Source organism: Puntigrus tetrazona, chromosome 25 (genome assembly GCF_018831695.1).
Source record: "Puntigrus tetrazona isolate hp1 chromosome 25, ASM1883169v1, whole genome shotgun sequence".
NCBI lineage: Eukaryota > Metazoa > Chordata > Actinopteri > Cypriniformes > Cyprinidae > Puntigrus > Puntigrus tetrazona.
The window spans coordinates 2522913-2545696 of record NC_056723.1 but is presented as its reverse complement, the minus strand read 5'-3'; the positions used below and the strand labels follow the sequence as shown (position 1 = coordinate 2545696).

The following is a 22784-nucleotide window of genomic DNA, read 5'->3' as shown; positions in this document are numbered from 1 at the left end:
TAAAATACAACAAAATTCAACAGTACAGCAACAAATGACCCAAGAAATTAGAACATGCTACCATTTGAGTTTAGGATTTTTAATGTCACCTCAACCTTTTTTCTCAAATCATAACAGGCGATTTCTGACTTCTCCCAGTCACATTAACAAGCTACTAAATAAAAGACATTACATAAACATTTAGAAAACACTAAACATTTTTATTAGAATACATTTTATTAACAGTCCAGAGTACGTCTCGCTCTCCAGCAAATGCCCTCCCCATATTTTCTACAACAGCATCCCATTTGTAGCAGCTTCTGTATGCACTTACAAAACTACAGGGGACTCATTTGCCCAGATTTCACAAGTGTGGAGGTGAATGCCAGACAGCAGAACTGGTTCGCTTAAAGAAGCGAGGTTTGGACCGAGTGAAGATCTCCTCCAGTTTAGGGGGTTTAGGCTCTCCGAAATAGGAATCCAGATCCAGTGGATTGTAATACTGGTTCATAACAGCATGCTGCAACTGTGTACCTACACAAAACATGTCACATTAAGACAATACAGTACATACAGCAAATCTGATTTCAGTGAAACCCGTTTGGACAACCACAAACCACCAGAGCAGCAAAATGTAAACATACCCTGAGCCCAGGATGGGATGGGTTTTCTGGGCGCAGATTCATCATCAGTCGAGTCATCACTGTTCTGGTCCATGCCGTAGTCTTCAGGATTTACTAAAACAGCCACTTTCTGGCCCTTTGGTGTGATCTGGTAGGACTGTGGGGATTGCTGCTGCCAAGTATAAAACAAGAGATCGAGTCAGACATCAGCTGTTCCAGCTGTTTAAGCATTTTATAAAAAGGAGTCTAATGGCTTGTGGGAAGAAACTGTCCAGCAGTCTGGTTGTGAGGGCTCGAATGCTCCAATACCCCTTACCAGATGGCAGAAAGGTGACTAGTGTGTGAAGGGTGTGTGGGGTCATGTGTTATTGTGTGCTTTGTGGATGAAGTGTGTGGTGTAAATGTTCGTGACAGAGGCCAATGATCTTTTCAGCTGTGCCTCTATAAAACAGTCAGGATGGGTGGAGGGAGTTTAGCTTTCCTCAGCCTTCTCAGGAAGCTGCTGGGCGTGGCGATGGAGCAGGTGTTGAGTGATCAGGTGAAGTTATCCGCCAGATGAACACCAAGGAATTTGGTGCTCTGGACAGTCTCCTTCTTGGATCCGTTGATGGACAGCGGAGAATGGTCTCTCTTTGCTCGTTTGAAGTCAATAATCATCTCCTTGGTCTTGTCGACCTTCAGAGATATATTGTTGGCTCTAACTTGATTATGTGATTGGAGCTGTACATCGCTGCACAGATGTGAGTCAGCACAAGCAGTGTTTAGTGTGGTGGTGCTGGAGAAGCTGTTCCCAATCCAGACCGACAGAGGTCTGCCTGTCAGAAAGTGCAGGATCCAGTTACAGACAGAGGTATTCAGGCCCAGCATCTCTATAAGTTGTTGAGGGATGATGGTGTTGAATGCTGAACTGAAGTCAATGAACAGCATTCAGATGTAGTTTCCTTTTTGAATCCAGGTGTGAGAGGGCGAGACGGAGGGTTGTGTTGATGGCATCGTCCGTAGAGCGGTTTGGACGATACGCAAACTGTAATGGAGGTAAGCTGTGACTTGATATGCCTCATGACCAGCCTCTCGGAGCATTTAATCACAATTGGTGCAAGTGCAACGGGAGACGATAGTCATTGAGGCAGGAAAGCACAAACTTCTTAGGCACCGGTACGATCGTTGTCTTGAACCACGTCGGATTGACAGAGCTGCTCAGCGAGATGAAGATATCAGTGAAGACATCAGCTAGCTGCTCTGCACACTCCTTCAGTACTCTGCCTGGAATGTTGTCTGGTCCAGCAGACTTCTGTGCGTTAACTCTATAAAGTGTTTTCCTCATGTCAGCTCTGCCTCAAAATGTGCGTAGAAGTCATTCAGCGCATCTGGTAGGGAGGCGTCACCATCACAGACAGGCAGGTGAAGTTGGTGATCGCTTGGATGCCCTGCCATGAGTCACATGAGTCACTGCTGTTTGGAAGTGGCCGTGGATTATTTTAGCATAAGCGCTCTTCGCTTCTCTGATAGCTCAGGACAGTTTGGCCCTCGCTGTTTTTAGAGACGCCCGGCCCTTTGCTCTGAAGGCGAAGTCTCGCTCCTCAGGAGAGCATGCACGTTAGCGTTCATCCATGGCTTCTGGTTAGAACGTGTGGTGATGGTCTTGGAGACGGTTACATCATCAATGCACTTCTCGATGTAGCCAGTCACTGATGATGTGTACTCCACCAAGTCAATGGAATCACCGTAGGTAGCAGCCTCCCTAAACATTTCCCAGTCAGTACACTCAAAACAGTCCTGAAGAGCAGAGATGGATCCTGCTGGCCAGGATTTAATCTGTTTCAGAACGTCTGATGAGCGGTCTGTATGCTAATGGAATTAACATAACAGAGATGTAGTCTGAGTAGCCGAGGTGGAGGCGGGGCTCTGCACGAGTCACTGCATGGTTTCTGAGCAGTTTCAGTGTCTGGTGGTTGTATGCACAGACACAACTGTCATTGGTATCCATGCCCTATGAAATTTTGGCTGAAACATACAAACCCCCAAAAAACACCACCATTTTGGTTCTGGAGTGGCCGCTGCGTGCTACTGCCACGCCGCCATCTTGGAATCTCAAGTTAGAAGGCCTCATTGGCTTCCATTAATAGAAAAACATATCCAACTGGAAATTAACGTCTTCGTCACTTTGCTTCTCAGGGAACTATTCTGTGTCGAGTAAATGTTATCCAACACATTCCCTCTGTCAGCAGGAGAAAGACAATCGTTGCTGTGACCTCACCTCAATGTCCACCGTCACGTTGAGTCCAGGTCCGAGATCTACGGTCTTATTATGAGCTCCTTTCCCAACTGGAGTATTTAGAGCAGAGTTCTGCGGACAGGGAATAAGAGCTTTATTAGATGCGTATTAAATGCTTGTACTTTATTGAGAAGATTTTTAAAATGCTAAAGTTTCAAAATGTAAAAAGTTAATACTTGTTCAAAACAGTACCATTTTCTATTTATTGAACACACTTTTCAAATTAAAATATTTTTAAAAAGTTAGACTAAAACACACATTTAGGAAGGCGCTGATTACCCTCAAATACCATACTTTCACATCTCTTGTTATTCCCTTTGTGAGCAGGAGAAAGACACAATCGTTGCTGTGACCTCACCTCAATGTCCACCGTCACGTTGAGTGCAGGTCCGACATTTATGGTCTTATTATGAGCTCCTTTCCCAACTGGAGTATTTAGAACAGAGTTCTGTGGAGAGGGAATAAGAGCTTTAGTGAATATTTACTAGATGTGTAAGTGCTTAGCATTTAATACAAAAAAAAGGCAAATAAAACATCTCAATGTCCAAGTTAATACTTGTCCAAAACAATCAGTTTAGGTTTTTGTACTATTTTTTGCCTATTTTGAAAAACTTGTTCAATAAATACTGTCATTAAAAACATTAATAGACATAAAATACAGAAACTGTAATAAGATTCCAAAAAGTATTTAAAAAGGACATTCAACAAATGGAATATAATATTTTATACACATTATAAACATGGAGATTATTATTATCCAATAAGGACACCCAACATTTACCATCTGAATCTAGAAAATAGTCAAATGAGAGAAAGAAAAAAAGACATTTATGACTAGTGCTGTCAAAATTTAATTGCATTCAAAATAAGTTTATATAGTGTGTACACAGTGTATATAAGTATACATGCTTGCGTATTTATAAGATAGATGATTATATACTGAAATGTAAAAATTTACATTTATTGAGGGGGTGTGCGTGTATATTTATTTATTTAGACTGACAGAAATGGGGTTAACACTACCAACAAAGCCAGTGTTGATATTGCCAGCTAATATTAAAACAACCATTTTAATATTTAGTATATAAACATTACACAAACTAATGAAAGGACAAATGCATATATAATACTAAAGAAACAAGGATAGTGGATTTTAAATGACCTGTGCTGTAACTGTACGGGGTGCCGGGACGGAGGTTTCCCTCTCCTCTTCAGCCTTCCGGCGCTCTTCCTGTGAAAGAAAGACAAACGTGATGAGATTATAGAGATTGTTGCTTATTTGGGGAAGAAAAAAAAAAAAAAAATCCACACACCCAAGACATCAAATTAATCCCATTTAAAAAAACCATATGTGATGCAAAGCTTGATTTTGGACCAGTAGCTTCCCATATAGAAATAGAAAACTCAATCATTGAAATATCTTGTTACATAACAATGACAAAACAAGTCATCAAGAAAAAAAAAAAAAAAAAAAAAAAAAAAAAAAACCCTTACCATCTTCCTTTTCTCCTCCATCTCTCTCATCTCTTTCTCTCTGGCTGCTCTCTCAAGTTCCTTCTGAAGAGCGATAGCCTTCTCTCTCTCTAGTCTTTCTCTGCAAAGATACAAACATGTATTTAATATCTCTAAATGTCATGCTTATTTCAAACATGTGCAGGAAAAACACACCAACCTCTCAGCTGCAGCCTGTCTTTCCCGCTCCTTCTCTTTCTCTCGCTCTTGTTCCTTTTTCAGCTCCAGAGCTCGTGTGGCTTCGGCCAGTTTACGGGCCTTCTCTCGCTCCTCTTCAGCCTTGCGCTTGGCCAGCATTTCCTGGTGTCGCCGCTCCTCTTCCTCCTGACGAAAAACACGATATGAATGGTTAAATACAATTTGCTACATAAACTTAAATGATTGGGGTTTGGATCAATTTGGCGCATCCATGTTTAAGTGGAAATCTTTCCTGGAATGTTTGTATGGATCCCAAAGAGACAGTAAAAGGTCATTGAGGGCACATGGAGCCCAGAATTTTAGAACATTAAGAAATCAATCACGTTTAAACACTGCCTCTGAAACTTTCTTTCATTAAAGAGTTTGGGGCTGGCAAAATTCTGCATTTCTATTAAAGAGAAGATGATGAATACCAAGAAAAAAAAAAATTGATTAACATTTCAGACTCGGCTTGCAAGGGCATTAAAGACTGATGATATACAGAGCAAGTTTAAGCAATTTTTGAGTAATAATGCTGAAAATTCAGTTGTATGTCAAAAGAATTGTTTTGAAATATACTGCAAATACCAAAAACAATTACTGTTCATCCATCTATCTATCTATCCATCTAGATAGTTATACACACACACCACTTGATAATTATATAATTTATTACTATTTAGTATCTGACTTACAACTTGCTGGAGTTTCTTTTGTCTGGCTGCCTCTTCCTGTTTCTTGCGGAGCTCCAGCTCTTCCTGTCGTTTAGTGGCCACCTTCCTCTTGGCTTTCTCCTCGGCCAACCGCTCAACTCTCAGCTGAGAAAAAAATAGAGATGATGAAAAACTAGAAAATTAAACTCCAATTTAACACTAGGAAGTTGGGTGTGGGTTTCCTCCAAGTCTTAAGATCTTCAGTACCAAGTCATTTTTCTTCTCCAGCTGAGCCATCTTTTCTTCAATCTTCTTTTTCGTTTCCTGCTCCTTCTCCTTCTCCCCTTTCACTCGAGCCTCCACAACCCTTTTTAATCGCTCGTCACGTTTCCTAAAGTAGGCACAATTCACTTTTGAGTCCTGATTTGCGTTCACATTTAAACTACATTAAGAATTCAGACTTGCAGAATAGAACTAAATCAATGGTAAACGTATATTTAAGAAAAAAAAGAGCAGCTTCACAGTTCACACCTTTTCATTTCTTCCTGTTTCTTCCGTCTCTCCTCCTCAATCTTTTTCTTTCGCTCATTCTCTAGTTCCATTTTCTTGTTCAAGGCTTCCAATTTCTGCCGTTCTCGCTCCTGGAGGAAAAGTGATCATTTTAGAGTGCTTTTAAGCAAGTAATGTTTTGAAACAAGGATGATGGAAGCTAGCATTAAATAAGGACAGAACATAAGGACAGGCAAGCAAACACACAACAGATTGAAGGCTAATGTTTTTGACACAAAGGGGCAAACATGAACTTCCCAAACCACAAAAACACCCATCCACACACCACCTGAATGATGAGGTTAATCAGACAAAGTCTAGTGGTAGTTCAGTGACAGAAACATCCATTAAAAAGAAAGTTCAGTACATGTTTCACTGCTGTTTAAGAAGTCTGGGTAAGGCTCATATTTTCTTTTGCAGGAGTTAAACTTAAAAAAAGCCAGGGGCAGGGCAGGTGAAGAGGGTGCAATGACTATGATAACTTTAATGTGTGAAAAGATACTATGGCAAAGTTATGGCTTTCCTTATTCAAACTGATTTCTCTTCACGAATACGGTTGACTAAGAGTAAACATTTGGAAAATTATGAGTTATATCATTGTTTAACAACACTAGGGGTGTGACAACTTAAAAAAATACATATACTTGGTTCACTAGAAAAACGTTTTAATACCATTTTAAAAGACATTCAATGACAAAAGCCTTCAAAAATCCAGGTAAATTTGTTCTGGCAATCATATTGTTGTTATGGAGATGACATGATTGCTCTGAATTGTTTACAAAGCTCCGCTGCTTTTTAATTAGTTCTTTTATGAAAATATGCTCTATATGGAGACGAGCTTCTTCATACATCAGGGCTGACTCTGATATTGGATAGCCTACTATTCGCGTCTGGTGTTTATGATTGGCTAGTAATGTTAGTTTAGCTGTGATTGAAAGCTGTGCTCCTCTCATACCATTGGTAAGGGAACCTATTGACTCGAAAGTGATAGCGCTTTTTTTGCAGCCAGAGATCCGGCATGGTATCGGAAAAATTTAAGCCCAGCTTTTATTGTCAACCACGGCTATATCTGGTCCTATTTTACCCTATTGCTGTTTTACTGTAGTTTATTATACCATTTAAAATAACTAATTTTTAAAACAATTTATTCCTCTGATTACAGACGAATTTTCAGCACCAGTACTCCAGTCTTCAGTGTCACATAATCCTTCTGAAATCGTTCTAGTATGCCTAGTTGCTGCTAAAATTTCTCATTAAAATGTTAAAAACTGTTTAATTTGTGGACTGATTAAAACTTCAGAAGAACAGCATTCATATAAAATAAAACCATTTAATATAAAATGTCTCCACTGTAATTTCTGATGAATGTCAATGGAAACAAATGGTGACTCAGTCAAACAGAAACAAGCTGTGACTGACATAGAAACCTCATTTTGATTCATCATTTATACTCACCACAGAGCCAGAGCCCAACTGAGGGGGAAAAACAGGAAGTACAATTACCAAAAACTTCTACTCTGAGAAGGACACTAGCTAATATTTAGATCAAATGCAACATATTAAGACTGCTCTAAAACAAAAATATCTCTGCTCACCTTAGTGTTGGTTTTGGTGACTGATTGTTTGATGAAGGACTTCATGATGTTGCTGCGGCCCAGAGACCCAGGAGTCATCATCAGCATCTGGTTCTTCTGCACAGTGTGTACGAACGAGCGCATGTGTGGAGCGATACTCTACAGGGACACAACAAATAGACACATAATAGAAGTCTGGTCTGATCCAAGATTGCTAATCTAATGTAATCTTTTTTTACAAACGCAAACAACCATCACGAGGACTTTTGCAGAAAGCTGCTCAACAAGACTGATGATGATATTTATGCTGGTCAGATGCTCATACCGTGAGGCACTTTTGAGGAGGAGATAGTTTCTTCTTGGGTGTGTGGCTTTCCTGAGCCGCGTGGCGCTTTGAACCTGAACGTGTAGGCCTGAAGGAAGAGCACAAAGACTATTACAAAACAGACGACATACATCCACCAACTAGAACGAGAACAATAAGTTAGCAGAGTGCACTCACCGGTCATCTCCTTTGGATTTTGCTCCATCTATTACAGGAAAACGAAGAAATATGTAAGCCTTATCAACCCAAATACACTTTTTAAATCATCAGATCTGTTAGACACGCACCTGTTCCTGATGATCGGGTCATGGATCGCGTGAAGCGACAGTCCTGACTGGTGCTAGGAGTTTCAGGAATCTCTTCTAGAAGCTTGTCTTTTACCTCAGTTTCCATTTCCTCAGTCTTCTCGGGTTCTGTTTGCTACGAATTCACCCAGTCATCAGTTATATACAAGTTTTCGATTAAATATTTACTAAAATCACATCAACCGTGTTTGTTTATAGTCTGTTTATGTCAAGCGCTATAAAGAGTGTACCGTGACGTTTTAGGCCATTACCATTCACCATTTCAAAAGGTAATTTTATTCTTCAGCAGTAAAAAGTTGGTTAAAAGGTATTTTTAAAACTTTATCCTTAGTTATTATCCTTGCCTCTTATCAGCAAAGGTAAATAAGTCACAGCAGAAAGTTCTCACCTCAATTTGGACGATTTCTGGTTCAGGTTCGGTTTCAGTAGATGGCTCAGTGATTATTTCAGGTGCATCAACCCTAAAACAGAACAGTGAAACATGTTCCCATCTTAAAAAAGATCCTATATTGATATCTAAAGCTTGTGGTTTTTGAAAACAAAAAACAAACAAAACACACTGAAATAGAAAAAGCACTCACTGGTCTTTGTACTCCATGTCCTCAGTTTGAACATCATTACAGATGTCCTCTGGAAAGAGCCATAAGAATGGTTAACTTTGATATTTTCTAAGAAACTTTAGAGATGGTGACTTAATTTAGTTTATGTAAGTCTCACCGCTGACGGAGCTGCTGCAAGTTGAGGTTCCCAGTCTGGCTTTCTTTTTTAGGAAAGAGCGGCGGGATGCCCTGCGAACAGCTTCCTGGGTCATGCTGTGCCTGAGGCCCACCAGAGAACGGCGGACCACCAGCGAGCGCCGAGCGGATGTCCTAGAAGATCTCTGAGGTGTCGTCTGCAACCCAGAATCCCCAGCAATGGGGATTTTATTAGCGGATCGGCCCGGAGACACAGACTTCAGCAGCGAATCTGCACTCAGATGCTCCGAGGAGGGAATCTTCACCACGGCTTCAGACGCCAGGATCTGGTCCTGCACCTCAACAGCTTCACGGACGTCTGGAACGCTCTCTGCCACTTCTTCCACCTTAGCTTTGGCACCATCTTTCTTACGAGTGCTGCGCTTGACCGGTTTGGTTTCAGCCGGGGCAGTGGTTTTGTTGCGGCGCGTCCGGCGAGCAGGTTCCTCAATCAGACTCTCAGAGCTGTCGGTCGGCACGTGAGGAGTAATGAGTTCAGAGATTGTGTTCAGGGTCATCTGGACCGACGAGCGACGCAGGTTGCTACGTCTGCCCTTGGAGAAACTACAGAGAGACAATGACGTCATGTCACGTCAACTGCATCGTATGAGAAAAATTTAGTTTGCATTTCCTGAAAAATCAAACCCATGACCTGATGCTTCACTCTTTAAACTACAGGAACATAGGGCTGCACATTTCATGATAAAAATTTGAAGCTTCAAGAAACAAAATTGATGTTTCACATTTGAAAAATATATATCATATAGAAAGACATTAGTATTGTAATTTTAACTGTAAAAAAAAGCATATTAAATACAAGGTTGACCTGGAAGAAATTGGGTAGGAAAAGGACCACAATCAACAGCGATGACCGCAAGTTTAAAAATACGGTAAAACAAAGCAGCTCCAAACACCTGGAAGAGCTTCACAAGGAGTGGACTGAAGCTGTAGGCAGTGCATCAAGAGTCAGAAATCTTCCAAGGGCTACCAAGACACTTCAGAACCAAAAACAAATGTCAGAAGCATCTTAGCTGGGCTAATGAGAAAAAGATCCGGCTTGTTGCTCAGGGGCCTAAAAAAAAAAAGTACATTTTGCATTTTATTTCAATCAAGGTCTGGAAGACTGGAGAGGCACAAAATACAAGCTGCTTCAAGTCCAGTGTGAAGTTTCTGAAGTCAGTAATGACTTGGGCTGCCGTGACATCTGCCAGTGTTGGTTCATCAAGTCAAAAATCAATCAGGAGTTTGGATCAATTTGTGCTTCCATCTGCTGTCAAGCTTTACGGTGATGCTGATTTCCTTTGCCAGGAGGACTTCAGCACCTGCACACACTGCCAAAACCACTCCAAAAAGGTTTGCCGGTCATGATATTACTGTACTTGATTGACCGGCCAACATGCCTGACCTGAAGCCTGTATGGTGTCTATGGGAGTCTTGTAGTTTTTAAACTACTAAGTTATCAGGAAAATTAAAAATAAAAACAATGTCGCCTTACAGCACCACAGGTCAAAAGCCATCTTGCTTGAAAAAAAGAACAAAAAACCCCCCAAACAAAAACATGAATATCAACAGATGTTGCTGTAGACCTGCAAATTAAATACTGAAAACCCTTACCGTCTTTTACTGCGAGACTCATTGAGCTCCACTGACACTCGCTTCCTGCGGTTCGTCTTTTTCTGTGACGGAGTCTTTGGCATTAGTTCTGGCTCGGTGCTGAAATCACTGCACAACAAAACGTGTTGGTTTTATTTTAATGAAGTTGTCTGATAACCTGAATAATTTGCTTCTTTGTGTGGTTAACACTACGGCAGATTTTGTGGCTATTTTCAGAGCAAGAAACATTGTGTTTATCATGAGTTAACTGAATAAAAGTTCTCTCACAGGGTAAAATAACCACAGTATGAAGTGCGTAACATACTCCACCTCACATCTACGTTGCCTCTCACCTGGAAAACATCCGATAAGCTTCCTGCTGGATCTCCTCCAGCCACACCATATGGACATTGTGTATTTCATTGGTAAAATCCTGCAGTTTCCCATCAAACACCTCCATGAGGGAGCGCGTGGTCTCCGGCAAGGAACTCATGTTAGCGCCCCTGGAAATACACAATGAGAGATTCAAGATTCGAGAAGCTTTTATTGTCATTTCGTCCATATGTAGCTGAGAACGGCACTCCTGGTGTTACATTTAACAACAAAATCACAACAACAATAACACAGTGTTTCATAACTGGACACAAAGCTAAGGACTAAAGTACCTGTTCTAGCAAAGGGATTGTCTTTGCAACACTGGCTAATAAAGAAAATCTGTTTACTGTAAACAGTGGCATTTTAAGGGAAAAAAATCTGTTTGCATGCAAAAGACGACAAACTAACTTTACATTAAGACTCCTCTGGACACCATCTCTAGCTGTCATTTTAAAAACACGTCCATTTACATACTCATACGTTACTGTGTTTGAGGGATAATGGGGAAAAAAAATGCATCTGTTATATTATATTCATATTCATTTAATTTGCATCCAGATCTAGCATGGAAACTGCTTTATTTGACATCTGTCATCTCACAACAAAGAAACAGAGAATCCAAATGGCGTTTCTCAAGACCATGTAAATAATTTCACTGACTTATGATGCAGGTAGATTAACGTAAATGCACACCAACCATATGAGATTGTCATTATAATACTTTCAAGCGCATTTTATTCCTGCCGGGTTTCTTAAATCACATAGAAGCACGATCAGTTTAAATACGCTTTTTATAAACTTTGACAAATTCTGTCCAAACACAGACAAAGATGAACAGGCTTGACTATGATAAGCAGATAATAATTTGCATTACGGTTTTTACGTTTATAACGTCACAGCATTACAATTACACGAAAAAATACATTTATTTCCAACTTCATCACGAATCCTTAGCCAACAAGCTAATTTAAACAGCAGCAAAACAAACTTAAAACGGCATATACCTCTTTAGCCCGTGTGCAAGATAGCGCTGCAAAAACAAAAACCCGTTAATCCTAAGTAATACACCTTTCTTGTGTTTCGTTAATAAACAATAGATGCTAATTTTAACATTACAGGACACTTCTCTTGTTTTTTCATCCACGCGCTCAAAACGGTTTAAAGAGTTCAAATATTCTGTTTTGACGAATAAAGAGCTACGAACCGGCGATTCTGGGCGGGACCATGTAAAACTGTGCATGCAATTAGACAAGGCTGCTGTCTGACAACGCAGATTCGACCAATCGCAATCAAGAACATTTGGGAAAGGGCGAGCTGTGCTCTCATTGGATGAAACGCACGCCTGTCATTTATTCAAACTGTCCAATGCAGGAAGAGAGCGGTGAAGTCCCGCCCATATCGTGACGTTGGCTTGTTCGAAATTCCTTGTGAAAACAGAGCAAAATTTCCGCGCTTTAATATTAGGCCCGTTTATTTTATTAATCAATAACTAGACCACCTTGACAGTTTAAAATGTATTTATAAGAGTTCCTGAAGTTTCTTAACCGTGTGTAGTGCAAAAATTAAAACTAATTAGGATCAAATACGAGCTTCGCAGTTACCATGGTAACAGAAGCAGCTAGCTTGCTAGCGTAGGAAACGCAGTGATTCTCCTAGTTTGACTTCTTTTCTCGGTAACCTGATGGTAGCGGCGCTGTTTTCGAAATCAGCTCTGTTTTATCAAGTAGCGCGGCCAACAGTGTCAACAAAAGGTAAGTTTTTTTCAAAGCATTTCTGAAACTCGAGCTAAAATCAGAAACGTAACAGCTAAGGATAACCGATCCTGGATCAGTATATGAGGCCGCCGCCACTAAACCTCGTAACACCATTGGCTCTTCAAACTGTCAGTCAAACCTCAATATTCCTCCGCCTACTTAGTCAATGAAGCGCGGCGCAGTTTGAGTATCTAAGATTGTTTGCAGTCTGAAGGTAAATAAAAAACTTGACTGAATAATTAGTGTTTTCTTTATTCGAGAAACACTATATTTCTAAAGTCTCATTTTTTTTGGAACAGAGAAGAGTGTCTTAGTCTATCATTTTTGTTTAGTTACCAGATAGATCGTGCAAAGCGCAGAATCTTTTCTAACGTGATATTTTGGCTAAATAACAGAAAAAACTATCTACCTGCAGGTTCACGAAAACGTAAATGCGATGCACACACTGCCTCTGATGTGGCCGTAATGACGGGAAAACCTTTGCTGGTCAAAAACGTCGTATTTTCTATAAGATTTCATTAATGTATTACCTAACATGAGTGTACATTGGGTGATACATTATAGTATTTATCCATTTGTTCATTTAAGTTAATAAACTCGTTAATGTTAATGGAAAAAACTCGTTCACTGGCGGTTTACGTTTGTGCAAAGTGCATTAACTACCGTTAACAACTTTTTATTTTAATACATTAGTTGCCTAAATGTTAAATTAACATTTAAGATTAGTAAATGTAGAAGTATTGGTAATTTTTAATTCATGGTAACTACTCTAGTTAGTTAACCTTATTGTTAAGTGCTATTTTTTTAAAATGTATCTGAAACCACAACACCAATAGGAGATTTCCAGCTGACAGCAAAAAAAATGATTTTGCCTGTGTCACATTATGAGGTAAATCTGGCCCCCTAAATGAAAATTGGTTTGGAACAGTTGTTGAATGAACAGTTAACTCTTATGCCTGTCTATCTAGCTTTGTTTGATTACTGAGAGAGTACTGACTTGGCATGACTTTGGTTCAATATAAAAATGAATCATAAATCAAAAATAGTGAACCAATGCTATACAGCCGCAAATCAGTATGTGAATTCTTGCAATGATTTGCACACTTGTACAATGTTTTCATAGGTATTTTTTTTCTTGGATGCTTTTTCTGGGACAAATACAAGAGTATAACGACAACAGTGCAAATCTCCCTTTTGCACCACTTGCTTGTGTGAAATATGGAAAGTTGTGCATTTTTCCTTAGTTTTTCCTAGTTTGTGACTTAATTTTCTCTTCATACAAACAAAGAGAATCGTAATAGATGCACCCGGATTTAGTTTTCTGATCACATCCATGACAAGCTACTTAAACAAAAAACCTCACACCCCCCACACATTACATATATACACTTAAAAACTTTATTAGAATACATGTTATTAACAGCGTAGTAAATCTCACTCTCCGGCAAATGCCATCCCCACATTTTCTACAACAGCATCCCATTTAAAAAACTACGTGGGACTCATTTGCCAAGTGTGGAGGTGAATGCCAGACAGCAGAACTGGTTCGCTTAAAGAAGCGAGGTTTGGACCGAGTGAAGATCTCCTCCAGTTTAGGGGGCTCAGGCTCCCCGAAATAGGAATCCAGATCCAGTGGATTGTAATACTGGTTCATAACAGCATGCTGCAACTGTGTACCTACACAAAACATGTCACATTAAGACAATACAGTACATACAGCAAACCCACATGACCTGATAGTTATAATCAACTATATCTGAACTCAAATCTGATTTCAGTGAAACCCATTTGGACAACCACAAACCACCAGAGCAGCAAAATGTAAACATACCCTGAGCCCAGGATGGGATGGGTTTTCTGGGCGCAGATTCATCATCAGTCGAGTCATCACTGTTCTGGTCCATGCCGTAGTCTTCAGGATTTACTAAAACAGCCACTTTCTGGCCCTTTGGTGTGATCTGGTAGGACTGTGGGGATTGCTGCTGCCAAGTATAACACAAGAGATCGAGTCAGACATCAGCTGTTCCAGACATCTGTGTTTATGCATTTTATGGCAAGCAATTGACATCATTGACCTCACCTCAATATCCACCGTCACGTTGAGTCCAGGTCCGAGATCTACGGTCTTATTAGGAGATCCTTTCCCAACTGGAGTATTCAGAGCAGAGTTCTTTGGAGAGGGAATAAGAGCTTTAGTAAATATTTACTAGATGAGTATTAAATGCTTGGTCCTTATTGAAGTGTTTTGAAATGTTTCAAATTTCAAAATTAAAAAAAAGTTAATACTTGTTTGAAACTTGTTTTTTGCACACATTTTCAAATTAATGTAAAAAAAAAGTTAGAATAAAATACACATTTAGGAAAAGTCAGAGTATTATAGTTATATACACCTCAATGTCCACCGTCACATTTATGGTCTTATTATGAGCTCCTTTCCCAACTGGAGTATTTAGAACAGAGTTCTGTGGAGAGGGAATAAGAGCTTTAGTGAATATTTACTAGATGCGTAAGTGCTTAGCATTTAATACAAAAAAAAAAGCAAATAAAACATCTCAATGTCCAAGTTAATACTTGTCCAAAACAATCAGTTTAGGTTTTTGTACTATTTTTTGCTTATTTTGAAAAACTTGTTCAATAAAAACCGTCATTAAAAACATTAAGACATTTAAAAATACAGAAACTGTAATAAGATTCCAAAAAGGAGATTTAACCAATGGAATATAATATTTATACACATTATAAACATGGAGATTATTATCCAATAAGGACACCCAACATTTACCATCTGAATCTAGAAAATAGTCAACAAATGAAGACAAAAACCCTTACCATCTTCCTTTTCTCCTCCATTTCTCTCATCTCTTTCTCTCTGGCTGCTCTCTCCAGTTCCTTCTGAAGAGCGATAGCCTTCTCTCTCTCTAGTCTTTCTCTGCAAAGATACAAACCTGTATTTAATATCTCTAAATTTCATGCTTTTATTTCAAAGATGTGCAGGAAAAACACACACCAACCTCTCAGCTGCAGCCTGTCTTTCCCGCTCCTTCTCTTTCTCTCGCTCTTGTTCCTTTTTCAGCTCCAGAGCTCGTGTGGCTTCGGCCAGTTTACGGGCCTTCTCTCGCTCCTCTTCAGCCTTGCGCTTGGCCAGCATTTCCTGGTGTCGCGCTCCTCTTCCTCCTGACGAAAAACACGATATAAATGGTTAAATACAATTTGCTACAAAAACTCAATTGATTGGAGTTTGGACCAATTTTGCGCATCCATGTATAAGTGGAAATATTTTCTAGAATATTTGTATGGATCCCAAAGAGGTCATTGAGGGCATATGAAGTCCAGAATTTTGAACACTAAAAAATAAAATCACGTTTACACACTGCCTCTAAAACGTTCTTCCATTAAAGAGTTTGGATCAGGCAAAATTCTGCATTTTTACATCTATAGCATGCATTTTAAAAAGGAAAAGATGCCTAATACAAGGACTTTAAGGCTGATGATGCACAGGGCAAGTTTAAATAATTTTGCCAGGCAACTTGGAGTAGTGTTGCTTGGGCACTTTCAACTGGGAATGTATGACAAATTTTTGTTTGGATAATTTATATCCGTCATGGGCTCTGTGCCTCGTCTGGTTGTCCATTGACAGCATTAACGAAAGTTGCCAATCAACACTGCTCAAAAAGTAAACCCAGTGTATGTCCCTGAAACATTTTAAAAACCATAACTTTCTATAACATGTTATAAATAAATGCTGACATTAAAAGATCTTTGAATTATTTCTGAAGGATTGCGAGACGCTGAAGTAGTAAGTGTTAAATGCGTCTCAAAACGGTTATATTTGAACAATACAACTGTTCATGCCAACATGCACGCATATACACTCAAGCCGATAGCAAACAAGATAGAAAGTTGTTGCAAATGAATTAATTTCTTTGTAAAGTACACTTTCAATATTTGAGGTAATCCTCCACCTATACTCAAATTTCTTCCAACATGGACTCTTTGATTGGCGAGCTTGACTTACAACTTGCTGAAGTTTCTTTTGTCTGGCTGCCTCTTCCTGTTTCTTGCGGAGCTCCAGCTCTTCCTGTCGTTTAGTGGCCACCTTCCTCTTGGCTTTCTCCTCGGCCAACCGCTCAACTCTCAGCTGAGAAAAAAATAGAGATGATGAAAAACTAGAAAATTAAACTCCAATTTAACACTAGGAAGTTGGGTGTGGGTTTCCTCCAAGTCTTAAGATCTTCAGTACCAAGTCATTTTTCTTCTCCAGCTGAGCCATCTTTTCTTCAATCTTCTTTTTCTTTTCCTGCTCCTGTTTTTCACCTTTCACTCGAGCCTCCACAACCCTTTTTAATCGCTCGTCGCGTTTCCTAAAGCGGACAGAATTCACTTCTGAGTCCTGATTTGCGTTCACATTTAAACTACATTAAGAATTCAGACTTGCAGAATAGAACTAAATCAATGGTAAACGTATATTTAAAAAAAGTTCACACCTTTTCATTTCTTCCTGTTTCTTTCGTCTCTCCTCCTCAATCTTTTTCTTTCGCTCATTCTCTAGTTCTATTTTCTTGTTCAAGGCTTCCAATTTCTGCCGTTCTCGCTCCTGGAGGAAAAGTGATCATTTTAGAGTGCTTTTAAGCAAGTAATGTTTTGAAACAAGGATGATGGAAGCTAGCATTAAATAAAGGACAGAACCTTTTAGGGTACGTTTAAAAAAAGCAAACAAAAAAAAAACCCACTGTCGCTTTTAATTTTAAAAATTTTAATTTGCTGAACATTTTAACTTTTTAATTTTACCAACCCCACACTTAAACAAATGGTGACTTGTAGTCAAAACCAGAACAAGCTGTGACTGACATGGAAACCTCATTTTGATTCATCATTTATACTCACCACAGAGCCAGAGCCCAACTGAGGAGGAAAGACAGGAAGTACAATTACCAAAAACGTCTACTCATTGCAACAAAACATTAAGTCTGCTCTAAAACAAATATCTCTGTTCACCTTAGTGTTGGTTTTGGTGACTGATTGTTTGATGAAGGACTTCATGATGTTGCTGCGGCCCAGAGACCCAGGAGTCATCATCAGCATCTGGTTCTTCTGCACAGTGTGTACGAACGAGCGCATGTGTGGAGCGATACTCTACAGGGACACAACAAATAGACACATAATAGAAGTCTGGTCTGATCCAAGATTGCTAATCTAATGTAATCTTTTTTTACAAACACAAACAACCATCACGAGGACTTTTGCAGAAAGCTGCTCAACAAGACTGATGATGATATTTATGCTGGTCAGATGCTCATACCGTGAGGCACTTTTGAGGAGGAGATAGTTTCTTCTTGGGTGTGTGGCTTTCCTGAGCCGCGTGGCGCTTTGAACCTGAACGTGTAGGCCTGAAGGAAGAGCACAAAGACTATTACAAAACAGAGGACATGCATCCACCAACTAGAACGAGAACAATAAGTTAGCAGAGTGCACTCACCGGTCATCTCCTTTGGATTTTGCTCCATCTATTACAGGAAAACGAAGAAATATTTAAGCCTTATCAACCCAAATACACTTTTTAAATCATCAGATCTGTTAGACACGCACCTGTTCCTGATGATCGGGTCATGGATCGCGTGAAGCGACAGTCCTGACTGGTGCTAGGAGTTTCAGGAATCTCTTCTAGAAGCTTGTCTTTTACCTCAGTTTCCATTTCCTCAGTCTTCTCGGGTTCTGTTTGCTATGAATTCACCCAGTCATCAGTTATATACAAATTGCAATTAAATATTTACTAAATCACACCAACCATGTTTGTTTATGGTCTGTTTATGTCAAGCGCTATAAAGAGTGTACCGTGCAGAAGTTTAGGCCATTACCATTTTTTATCAACAAAAGAGTAGTTTTTAGTCAGAACTTTATCCTTAGTTATCATCCTTGCTGTGAATCCTTGCCTCTTATCAGCAAAGGTAAATAAGTCACAGCAGAAAGTTCTCACCTCAATTTGGACGATTTCTGGTTCAGGTTCGGTTTCAGTAGATGGCTCAGTGATTATTTCAGGTGCATCAACCCTAAAACAGAACAGTGAAACATGTTCCCATCTTAAAAAAGATCCCATATTGATATCTGAACTTAAGGTTTTGAATAAAAAAACAAACAAAACACACTGAAATAGAAAAAGCACTCACTGGTCTTTGTACTCCATGTCCTCAGTTTGAACATCATTACAGATGTCCTCTGGAAAGAGCCATAAGAATGGTTAACTTTGATATTTTCTAAGAAACTTTAGAGATGGTGACTTAATTTAGTTTATGTAAGTCTCACCGCTGACGGAGCTGCTGCAAGTTGAGGTTCCCAGTCTGGCTTTCTTTTTTAGGAAAGAGCGGCGGGATGCCCTGCGAACAGCTTCCTGGGTCATGCTGTGCCTGAGGCCCACCAGAGAACGGCGGACCACCAGCGAGCGCCGAGCGGATGTCCTAGAAGATCTCTGAGGTGTCGTCTGCAACCCAGAATCCCCAGCAATGGGGATTTTATTAGCGGATCGGCCCGGAGACACAGACTTCAGCAGCGAATCTGCACTCAGATGCTCCGAGGAGGGAATCTTCACCACGGCTTCAGACGCCAGGATCTGGTCCTGCACCTCAACAGCTTCACGGACGTCTGGAACGCTCTCTGCCACTTCTTCCACCTTAGCTTTGGCACCATCTTTCTTACGAGTGCTGCGCTTGACCGGTTTGGTTTCAGCCGGGGCAGTGGTTTTGTTGCGGCGCGTCGGCGAGCAGGTTCCTCAATCAGACTCTCAGAGCTGTCGGTCGGCACGTGAGGAGTAATGAGTTCAGAGATTGTGTTCAGGGTCATCTGGACCGACGAGCGACGCAGGTTGCTACGTCTGCCCTTGGAGAAACTACAGAGAGACAATGACGTCATGTCACGTCAACTGCATCGTATGAGAAAAATGTTGCTGTAGACCTGTAAAATGTTTCTGTATCAAGTAAATTCAAGACTGAAAACCCTTACCGTCTTTTACTGCGAGACTCATTGAGCTCCACTGACACTCGCTTCCTGCGGTTCGTCTTTTTCTGTGACGGAGTCTTTGGCATTAGTTCTGGCTCGGTGCTGAAATCACTGCACAACAAAACGTGTTGGTTTTATTTTAATGAAGTTGTCTGATAACCTGAATAATTTGCTTCTTTGTGTGGTTAACACTACGGCAGATTTTGTGGCTATTTTCAGAGCAAGAAACATTGTGTTTATCATGAGTTAACTGAATAAAAGTTCTCTCACAGGGTAAAATAACCACAGTATGAAGTGCGTAACATACTCCACCTCACATCTATGTTGCCTCTCACCTGGAAAACATCCGATAAGCTTCCTGCTGGATCTCCTCCAGCCACACCATATGGACATTGTGTATTTCATTGGTAAAATCCTGCAGTTTCCCATCAAACACCTCCATGAGGGAGCGCGTGGTCTCCGGCAAGGAACTCATGTTAGCGCCCCTGGAAATACACAATGAGAGATTCAAGATTCGAGAAGCTTTTATTATCATTTCGTCCATATGTAGCTGAGAACGGCACTCCTGGTGTTACATTTAACAACAAAATCACAACAACAATAACACAGTGTTTCATAACTGGACACAAAGCTAAGGACTAAAGTACCTGTCCTAGCAAAGGGATTGTCTTTGCAACACTGGCTAATAAAGAAAATCTGTTTAGTGTAAACAGTGGCATTTTAAGGGGAAAAAAATCTGTTTGCATGCAAAAGACGACAAACTAACTTTACATTAAGACTCCTCTGGACACCATCTCTAGCTGTCATTTTAAAAACACCTTCGTTTGAGGGATAATGGGAAAGCACGCATCTGTTTTTAGTGACAAACGTGACAACAAAGAGCAACAGGCCCTGGCTCACTAATATTATTAACAATATTATTTTATATTATTAAAAATATATTAGAACCACACAAAATGACATGCGAATATCTAAAACATGTAAATTTTTGGCTTCATTACGAGTCTTTAGCCAGCCTAGGTAACGTAAACAGCAGCAAAACAAACTTAAAACGGCATCTACCTCTTTAACCCGTGTGCAAGACAGCACTGCAAAAATAAAGACCTGGTGATCAAAAGTAATAAACCCTGCTTGTATTTTATTAATAAAGATTAGACGCCAATTTTAACGTTACAAGCTACCTTTCTTCGTATCTTTAGTTCCACTCACTTTCTCCTGGTTTTCAAAACGGTTTAAATAGTGTCACGCCCACCAATTTCCTCCTGGATCAGTTGCACGGCGTTACATTAATTCTTTGCTGAAGAGAAGAAACTGATACAAAAGGATTAATTAAGTGGACGATTTGTTTTGGGGGGTTTTGTTTTCCTGCGCTGTTTTTCCTTTGCATTTTCCCTTCAGCAGGACCTCTCTAAACATTTTAAATCTGTTTTGACGAATAATGAGCCACGAACCGCCTTCTATGGGAGGGACCATGTAAAACAGTATGCAATTAGACAGCGCTGCTGTCCGTCAACCAAATGTGACCAATCACAATTAAGAAAGTTTAGGTAAGGACGAGCTGTGCTCTCATTGGATGAAACGCACGCCGGTCATTTATTCAACCTGTCCAATGCAGCAAGAGAGAGGTGAAGTCCCCGCCCCCATCATGACGTTGGCGTGTTCGACGTTCCGTGTGGAATCAGAGCGAGACGTAACGAGTTCCGCGGTTTAATATTAGGCTAATTTATTTTATTAAACACAAAACTAGATCAGCTTGACAGTTTAATATGCATCCTAAGGGTTATTTAAATGTCCCAACCGTTTTGTGTGTAGTACAAAACATGAGAACAAATTATTAGTATTAAATACGAGCTTCTCAGTTACCATGGTAACGGAAGCAGCTAGCTTGCTAGCGTCGTAAACGGCTCATCGTTGAAGCAGACCCGATGTGTCTCACTCGACAACGAGCATCGCTTGCAATCTTTTTGGGTTTTATTTTCGTTTAAAACATAAATAATAGACGCGCCGCACTGAGACGACAAATGCAGGTGAGTTTGTAAACTCGTCAGGTTGTTTGGTTGACTATCATTGACTAGCAGATTAACATGATGATCACTCTGAGATTACAAGCTGTTCTTAATAGATACACATATATTAAAATGTATAAATCTTCTTTACGCAACCGAGTTTATGTAGTATTTGTTTGTCGCATTTGATTATGATACAATATATTATACAGTTATCTGGTTTATAGCTTATTCAATATGAAGACAGTGATTTAGTGTTTTTTTTAATATAAGTATTATGGTAATGATCTTGCAGTAACTTGTAAACACCATGCTATATGTGATACTGCTACTGTACCATGTACCACAGTACCTTTTTATATGTGGTTAGAATAAACTTTGTACAGGCTATCTGAATAAGTATAAATCATGATCAAACAAGTCACAAAAGGACAGTAATCTAAACGTGCACGCGACAGACTGACCTGTGCTTCTGTCATTATTAAACAACTCTAATCCTCTTTGCAGGATTTATTTTTAGAGGATGGACGAGACACGCAAGGTGATCAGAACCTGAAGCTCAGGTAAACGACAATCCGCTGATGGAGATGTCCCGTCACAGACCATGAAGAAAATATTCAACTTTAAGAGGAAGAAGGGCTCCCCCAGCCCCTCTGAGACGGGGAGCGTGTTGTCGGCCAGCTATGATGTGAAGGAGAAAGACCTCGGGAAGGTCCACAAGGCTGCATTCAGCGGAGATGTGGTCAAACTCAGACAGCTGGCCAAAAAGAATGATTTAAACCAGCTGGATAAAGAGAACAGGTAATGGTCGATGAACTGCAACTGTTTTGATTTTAGTGGACAAAGCGAAATCTAAATAAGGAATTTGAACACAGACAACAGTTTGTTTAATGCAGCCCCAGGTGTCCTCATCAGACTTCTCCTTCAGGGCTCAGCAATAAGGATTTGACCAGTACTTGTATTACTTTTTCTTGCCTTGCTAACATTTTCATTTTCCCAACTACGAAAGAATGACTCGTAGTGTTTATTTTTTTAGGAAATATTTGTTTTATTTTGTTGGAAAAATTTGTATTTGTCAATAAATATAATTTAATATTCTTCCTTTTTTAAAATGTATTTTTAAATTTGCAAAACAAAAGAGGGCATATATATATATATATATATATATATATATATATATATATATATATATATATATATATATATATATTCATTTATTTATTTATTTATTTATAATTCTTTTTTAGCAATTTTAAGTAAAAGTTATTTTTTTCATTAAGGTATTTATTCTTTGCAAACTCAAAATGTTCAACAAGCTAAAAATGAATTTTTGGGGTCTGAATAATTTTTTAATCTAAAA

General features: G+C 39.6%; 3 protein-coding genes across 6 annotated transcripts in view; 1 reads left to right on the top strand and 2 right to left on the bottom strand.

Moving 5' to 3' along the window:
* Positions 1–63: 63 nt before the first annotated feature.
* LOC122330630 (inner centromere protein A-like) lies at positions 64–11856 on the bottom strand. 3 transcript variants are annotated; one of them, XM_043227803.1, is made up of 22 exons: positions 11791–11856; positions 11679–11704; positions 10653–10802; positions 10321–10428; positions 8690–9270; positions 8554–8602; positions 8361–8433; positions 7955–8087; positions 7845–7872; positions 7668–7755; positions 7364–7501; positions 7224–7241; positions 5751–5860; positions 5487–5610; positions 5262–5384; positions 4550–4713; positions 4372–4471; positions 4040–4108; positions 3236–3325; positions 2860–2949; positions 624–774; positions 64–513 (listed from the first exon to the last, which is right to left on the bottom strand). In XM_043227803.1, the coding sequence occupies exons 1-22, from the start codon at positions 11812–11814 to the stop codon at positions 344–346; spliced, it is 2607 nt and encodes an 868-aa protein (XP_043083738.1). In that variant the 5' UTR covers positions 11815–11856; the 3' UTR covers positions 64–343. The 3 variants fall into 3 exon arrangements, with proteins under 3 accessions (XP_043083738.1, XP_043083740.1, XP_043083739.1); XM_043227805.1 differs by lacking the exon at positions 4040–4108; XM_043227804.1 differs by lacking the exon at positions 7224–7241.
* Positions 11857–13812: 1956 nt separating this feature from the next.
* On the bottom strand, positions 13813–20825 carry LOC122330699 (inner centromere protein A-like). The gene is given in 22 exon segments (XM_043227934.1): positions 13813–14105; positions 14260–14410; positions 14509–14598; positions 14819–14890; positions 15258–15357; positions 15440–15590; positions 15593–15602; positions 16447–16566; positions 16669–16789; positions 16913–17022; positions 17313–17330; positions 17424–17561; positions 17728–17815; positions 17905–17932; positions 18015–18147; positions 18403–18475; positions 18593–18641; positions 18729–19178; positions 19181–19308; positions 19422–19529; positions 19754–19903; positions 20600–20825. Coding segments are annotated over 21 exon segments (2472 nt in total). The 5' UTR covers positions 19894–19903; positions 20600–20825; the 3' UTR covers positions 13813–13911.
* Positions 20826–21098: 273 nt separating this feature from the next.
* si:ch211-272n13.3 (ankyrin repeat domain-containing protein 26) overlaps positions 21099–22784 on the top strand; it is a 29970-nt gene continuing 28284 nt past the window's right edge. For both annotated transcript variants that reach the window (XM_043227777.1, XM_043227776.1), the window contains exons 1-2: positions 21099–21445; positions 21932–22225. In XM_043227777.1, the coding sequence (XP_043083712.1) occupies positions 22029–22225 (197 nt within the window). In that variant the 5' untranslated portion in view covers positions 21099–21445; positions 21932–22028. The remainder of the gene's footprint in view (positions 21446–21931; positions 22226–22784) is intronic.